The following is a 6,586-nucleotide window of genomic DNA, read 5'->3' as shown; positions in this document are numbered from 1 at the left end:
GCTCTCTCCTCCCGGACTCTTTATTGAGCCCGGGCCCAGCGCGGCGGCCGGGGGCGGCCGGGCGCCATGCTCCCTCGGACGGCACCGCGGTGCGGGCGCGCGGGGGCTACAGCTGGAGCTGGAAGACCTCGGCCACGCGCGGCTTGAGCTCGCCGAGGTCGGGCAGGGCGGCCGAGAGCCCCGCGACGCTCCACTGCTCGCCCACCACCGTGCTGGAGCTGTGGTAGGACTGGAGCTGGATCCCCGCCTTCCCCAGCAGTCCTGGGCGAGAGAGGAGAAGTGAGGGGCTGCAGCCCGTCCCGCTGCCCCGGGACCCCACAGCGGCGGGGGGGCAGGGGCAGCAGGGCGCTGCCCAGCCCAAGGAGGTCCGTGACACCGGTTTCTCCCCCCACCCCACACCCTTCGCTCTGGAGTCCCCTAACCCTATGCCTCAGCCAACCCACCCCTGTCTTTCCATGTAGTGTCCCCYCTCCCCAGTATCTGCACCCTCGCTGTGGCCTCCTCCCCAGCTCCACCCCGCATGAAGCCACCTGGCTTGGGATTGTGTGAGGTGCTCACCGGCGAGCGTGGGCAGCGTGCTGGGCTCGGAGGCTTTGGCTCTGTAGAGGAGCACGTGGCCGGCCAGCGGGGCCGGCTGCTTGAAGGTGGCTCCGTTGAGCTCCTGGAGTACCGGGGTGCTGCCCTGCACCGTCCCCGTGGCCCGGTGCAGGGTGCCCTGCAGAGCCACCTGCAACAAGCCGGCGCTGCTGTCGGGCTCGGGAGCCTCGTTGTTGTGGGTGGTCGTGACCTGCCAGAGAGATGTGGCTCAGCACCCAGGCTTGCACATGAGGACACCCTTCCCTCCCTGGTATGGCCACAGGGAATGTCCTTTGGGGTCATCCCTGATGGACCCCCAGCCCAAGAGCCTGTTAGTAGCTCCATGGGGTGATGCCACCCCCAGGGCTTTGCCCACCAGGCCGGGCTTGTGCTGATTGGCAGAGAAGGAAAGCGTCTGGCTGCGCGAGGCCAGTGCAGCATGCCCTGGGGCCCCCACGCACCTTCAGYCCAGCCTCCTGGGCGAGCAGCAGGGCATTCACCAGGGTCACCTCCTTCTGCAYCCCACCGGCCAGCATGCCTGAGACCACAGCAGGTGCCAGGTAGCTCCCAGCCTCCTCTAGGGGTGTCCCTGGGATGCAGAAAGGAGGCAGATGATGGATGGACTGGCAGCAGATGGAGAAGTCAGCCCTGCACTGGAGCCACCAGCTCAAGGCCCACCCGTCCACCCATACACCCATGCATGCATCCACACATCCACCTGTCCATACCACCACCCTCCTACCCATCCATTCATCCACCCCACTACCCATTCTCCCATCCTTTTGCCCCACCACCCATCCTCCTGTCCATCTACCCATTCACCCATCCCCAYTCCTACCCATCCTCCTGTCCACTCATGCACCCCAGTCCCACATCTCAGGGTCCCTGCATGCCTTGCAGTCCCTGTGCCTAGGTGTGGGGCCCATTCTGCCTGGTTCACCTTGGGTGCAGATCTGCATGTTACCATGCGCTTGCTTGGCCGTGGTTTGCAGCACTGTGCCCAGGGCCTTGGCCAGGGTGATCCAGGGCTTGGTCTGGGGTGCGAAGGCCTTGCTGAGAGCCTGCCCATTAACCTGCAAGGAAGAGTTGGGCAAGCGAAGGGAACCCTGTCAGCAAGCACATAGAGTGGACCCCAGCACTCCCACATTTTACAGAGGGGGAAACTGAGGCACAGAGGCCTTGGTCTTAGGCACAGTTTTAGTTGAAGCCTTGACCCTTCTCAAGTGACGTCCTCCCCGACCCTCATGAAGGGGTGTCCCATGCGATGTCRCCGGGGGGACTCACCATGCCAGCCAGCCCCTTCCCCGTGGCCATGTCTACTATCTGCATGGCGATCTCCTTGCCGCAGCGGCTCTGTGCCTCCTGCGTGCTGGCACCCAGGTGCGGGCAGCAGATGACGTTGGGGTGGTTCACCAGGTCGCGGTCCTTCGGGGGCTCCTGCCGACACAGCCCCRTCCCAGCTGTCAGTCCCCAGGGCCCGGCCTCCCGCAGGGCCAGGAGCACCCAGGAGCCCATGGGTCCATTTACCTCCCTCCTCCCTCACAAGACCAGAGCTGAGGCAGGGCTCCTACGGGCTACCTTGGCCCAGGAAGGGCAGAGTTAAGGTGACGCTGATGCCAGAAGATCCCTAGAGGCCCTGCGGCCCCCGTTCACCTGCGTGAAGACGTCCAGCGCGGCTCCCCCGCACTGCCCCGAGCGCAGCGCCCGCAGCAGCGCGCCCTCATCCACGATGCCGCCCCGGGCGCAGTTCACCACCTGCACGCCGCGGCGGCACTTGGCGAAGGTGCTGTCATTCAGGAGCCCTGCGGCGGGAGGGCGCTGAGCTGAGGATGGGCTGCCCCGCTCTTCCTCAGCCCCCCRGCCCTGCATGCGTGCCCCTTACCCGTGGTGGAGGGCAGCAGAGGTGTGTGCACCGTGATGAAGTCGCACTGGGGCCAGATCTGCTCCAGCGGCAGCTGCTCCACGCCGAAGGCGGCCGAGTCCTCGGGGGTGATGATGGGGTCGTAGCCTATGGTCTGACGCGGAGTGGGTGCTCACTCCTGCAGCCCGGCACGGTGCCCACCGCCGGGGCGCCGCGGCCAGTCCCGGGAGCCGCCGGCCGAGGAAGGGCCGTGTCCCCCGTCGCTCCTCCCGCCCCACCTCCTTACCTTCATGCCGAAAGCCTGCATCCGCGTGGCCACCTCCCTGCCGATGCGGCCCAGGCCCAGCACGCCCAGCGTTTTCCCGTTCAGCTCCATCCCCATGTACTAGGCGCAAAGCAGACAGTGACGTGGGGCTCCCCGCACGGGGACCCCGCTGCCCCAGCCGGCCCGAGGCGCTGCGGCCGTCCTACCTTCTTACGGTCCCATTTGCCTTCCCTCATGGAGGCGGCTGCCTGGGGGATCTGCCTGAAAGGGGAGGCCACGGTCAGAACAGGGTGCGGGCTGGACAGAYGGACGGATGCCCACCCTGCCCTGCCGTTGTGCTCACCTGGCCAAACACAGGATCATCCCGCAGGTGAGCTCGGCGGCGCTGAGGCTGTTCCCAGCAGGCGTGCTGGGGGCAGAGAGCGGCGTCATTGGTGTCACCAAGCCGGCGGCCTCGGCCTGGGGGTCCCCCACCACCCTCTGGGCTAGCCGGCAGCCCCATGGACCATGCTGCCCCCAGGATGGAGACCCCCAGGGCGGTGGCACGGAGGGAGAGGACGCCCCCTTAAAATCTCGGCCGAAGGCAGGCAGTGGTGTTCGCCTGTGCCCCAGGGCTGCGCGTGCTCCCATGCCACGGGGGTCCTGCTCTTACTTCATCACCAGGACGCCCTTCCTCGTGGCCGCCTCCACGTCGACGTTGTCAACGCCGGTGCCGGCCCTGCCAACCACCTGCAGCCTCTGGGCYGCGCCGAGGACGTCGGCGGTGACTTTGGTGGCCGAGCGGACGATGAGCCCATCGCAGTCCTGGCGGGGCAGAGAGGGTGCTGGGTGCCGGAGCCCCGTGCCCCGCCAGCCCCGGCCGCGCTCTTGCATCAGACGGGAGGCGGAGCGGGAGCCCGCCCGGCRGCCCCCGCCGCCGCTGCCCGCTCACCCTGATCTCCCGCAGCAGCTCCTCCTTGCTCAGCCCGGGCTTCTCCACCACGCCGATGCCGCCGGCTTGCAGGATCTCCCGGCAGCAGGGGTCCAGGCTGTCGCTGATCAGCACCTTCTGCAGCTTGGCAAAGGCCATGGCCTGGGGGCGGCGGGCCGGCGGGGGGCTGCGGGCGGCTGTCCGTCCGTCCGGGCGGGCGGGGGGCTGCGGGCGGCTGTCCGTCCGTCCGTCTGTCCGTCCGGGCGGGCGGGCGGCTGCGGGTGCGGCTCGGCGGAGAGGCTGCGGGCGGCTGCCCCCCGCGCTAAAAGGGCTGCGAGCGGGGCATGTTTTTCGGGCTGCGCTTTCGTCTCATTGGATCCCATTTCCATAATCTCCATAATCCCACCTCTTTCTTTCCCACCTCTTTCCCCTCCTCTCCCCGCCGCGGCTGGCTGGCCCGGGGCCCGGCGGCCCTGCCCGCCCCCGCCGCCCGGGCCCGGGGGGCGGAGGGGCCCGTGCCCGTGTGCCAGCACCCGGCCCGGGAGCGCCCGGGGCCCGCGCAGCCCTTCGCGCCGCCGCCGTGCCTCAGTTTCCCGCTCAGGAGGCAGGGCTGGGGTGTGCTGTCCCGGCGCTTCACCCCCACGCTGCCAGCGCTGCTGGCGGGAGGCAGCCGGGCCCCCGCTCCGGCGTCCTGCACAGCCCCCGGGAGCGGGGGTCCCCGGGCCCCACGGCGGAGCGCAGCTGGGGGTGGGGTGGGGAGGCCGTGCCGCGGCCCCATGGCGCGGCCGCGTGCCCGCCCTTGAGCAATGCCTTGATAAGGGCCCGGGGGCAGCATGCCCGCCCCGGCCACCAGCTCCCAATTGCGCAGGGCGCACCAGAGCCGCCCAGCAAACGCCCTCCCCGAGGCGAAAGCCGTGTCCACCGYGCATCAGCCCTGCGAGAGGGGACCGAGCGCGGGCGCCAGGCCCAGCAGGGAGGAGGAGGAGGAGGGACAGGGGCCTTTCTTGCGCGGGCAAAGCCGCACGGTGCTGCTGGGCGGCATGGGCCCCCCGATGCAGGGCCAGGACCCGGCCCCTTTCCACGTGCCGTGGGGGAGGGGGGCTGGGGGGGCCCGAGCCCTCGTGGTGCTGCAGTTGCAGCGGTTGCCCTGCCACAGTGCGACAGCCCCAGCGTCATACTCGCCATGGCCACGGCCAGGGAACAGCCGTGACGCCAGAGGGGGGAAAGTCCAGGGCAGCCGGCACGAGGTGAGAAGCGAGGTCAAAGGCTGCAGCTGGAGCAAAGCCGCGGCAGGGTCCCGCCACGGCCCTGCACGCAGCGGCTGCAGGCCGGGCACTGGCGCAGGACCCGCTCTCTGCTGCCTGGCGAGCGAGGACACCCTAACRGGGGCYGGTGGCGGGGCCTGGTGTGACCCCRTGGCCMTCCCCAGCCTCMGTTAGCTCCGCTGTGCACAGCCCCAGGGCTGCTGCGAGCCAYGGGGCAAGCGATGCCATTGCACCGCCCGGGGTTGGAGGGCTGGCAGCACCAAGCACTTGCGCGGCAAGTCCGCACCCCTCTACTTGGCCAAGGGCTCCCCGGGTTTGGGGGGGAGAGGCCGGGGCCGCGGGTGCTGGCGGGCTCGCGCCGCCCCGCGCGCCTCCCGTGGCGTGCAGGGTCCAGCACCCGGACGCGGCACAGCACCCCGGAGCCCCCAGCCACGTGTGGCCGAGCCGGCGCTGCCGCGTGGTGTCTGCGGCTGCTCGCTTTTGCCGGCCGGCTGGTGCCCTCTCCTGGGGAGCGGCGYGGGGAGCACAGCCCCGCGGCACGCCGGCGTCCCGGGCCCCTCGCAGGGGGCTGGCCTGGTGCAGGCCAGGGTGGCGATGCCAGCAGGCACACCGGGCATGGCCCCGTGCTCCTGGCCTGCAGAGGAGCACCCAAATGGGCAGGGCCAGGGCCTGGGGGCTCTCGGGTGATGAGGGCTGCTGTATCGTGTCCCCTGTCAGCGGCAGGGTCCCAGCRTCGCTCCAGCTCTCCAGGCTGCTGCAGGAGGGAGCCATGGACAGGATGGGATGCAGGGGGCCGTGGCACCCCACTGCCACCCCATTGACACCGGGAGCTGGGAGCTCGGTGGGCAGAGGGGCCATGAGGACATGGGTGCAGGATGAAGAGAGCAGGGCAGACTGCAAGGGCTTGGGGTGGGGTCCCTGCACATAGGGGACGGGGCAGGAGAGGCAGCAGGGATGGGGGGATTTGGGGGTATCGAGGCAGGGGAAGGAATTAGGGGTGCCAAAGGGGACTAGGGTTGTCAGATCAGCATGGCAGGTGACAAAAGGAGAAGCAAGGGTGAGGGAGCRTGGGGAGGGGTCAGGTTGGGACATGCGTTAAAGGAGAATGGGGCTGAGGGGGGCATGAAGGGGCGCTGAGAGTGACAGGAGGGTCCCAGTGCAGAACTGGGGTGTCGTGGAAGATCAGAGGGTAGCTGAGGATGTTGTGGGGTGCCAGGGATGGCAAGGGGGGATTGAGTGTCTGGTTGGGACAGAGGGGCAAAGGAGGACCAGGGCRGACAAGACAGACTGGGGGCACCTGGGATGCTGGGATGGAGGGTTGAGGGTGCTATGAGGGATCTAGGTTACCTGGAGGCCCTGTAGGGTCCCTGGAAGGGGGGTGGGGGAAGGACTGGGGGGTTGGGGAGGGATCAGGGCTTGGAGCCGAGGGTCCAGGGCGTTGGAGAGGGATTGGGGATCAGGACTTAGGGGAGCCAGCTTGGGGTGATGGGGGTGGTGCTGGCGGGTCGGGGAGGGGGACGCCGGGGTGCAGGAGATGGGAGAGGTGGAGGGATGGAGGGAGGGCTGGAAGGGTGGAAGGATGGAGTGAGGGCGGGGTGGATGAAGGTTGGAGGAGGAGGAGGAGGAGGGGATGCCGCCGCGGCGGGCGGAGCCGGCCGGTGCCGCAGAGCCGCCTCCCCGGCGCACGCTGGGGCGGCCCGGCAGCGCCT

At 69.5% G+C, this 6,586-nt stretch overlaps 1 protein-coding gene across 2 annotated transcripts; it reads right to left on the bottom strand.

Annotated features, from left to right (window-relative positions):
- Positions 1-4: 4 nt before the first annotated feature.
- On the bottom strand, positions 5-4,001 carry PHGDH (phosphoglycerate dehydrogenase). Of its 2 annotated transcripts, XM_085300279.1 has the most exons (13): positions 3,878-4,001; positions 3,634-3,809; positions 3,355-3,506; positions 3,046-3,111; positions 2,909-2,963; positions 2,724-2,822; positions 2,459-2,591; positions 2,230-2,378; positions 1,861-2,013; positions 1,517-1,649; positions 1,038-1,165; positions 559-787; positions 5-261 (listed from the first exon to the last, which is right to left on the bottom strand). In XM_085300279.1, exons 1-13 carry the CDS (start codon positions 3,999-4,001, stop codon positions 107-109), a joined length of 1,752 nt encoding a protein of 583 aa, XP_085156405.1. In that variant the 3' UTR covers positions 5-106. The 2 variants fall into 2 exon arrangements, with proteins under 2 accessions (XP_085156405.1, XP_085156404.1); XM_085300278.1 differs by lacking the exon at positions 3,878-4,001 and having other exon boundaries at positions 3,634-3,868.
- Between the last annotated feature and the right edge of the window lie 2,585 nt (positions 4,002-6,586).

Source organism: Rhea americana, unplaced genomic scaffold (genome assembly GCF_003343005.1).
Source record: "Rhea americana isolate MKP2758 unplaced genomic scaffold, rheAme1 scaffold_162, whole genome shotgun sequence".
Classification (NCBI taxonomy): domain Eukaryota; kingdom Metazoa; phylum Chordata; class Aves; order Rheiformes; family Rheidae; genus Rhea; species Rhea americana.
This window is presented reverse-complemented; position numbering and strand designations above follow the sequence as displayed.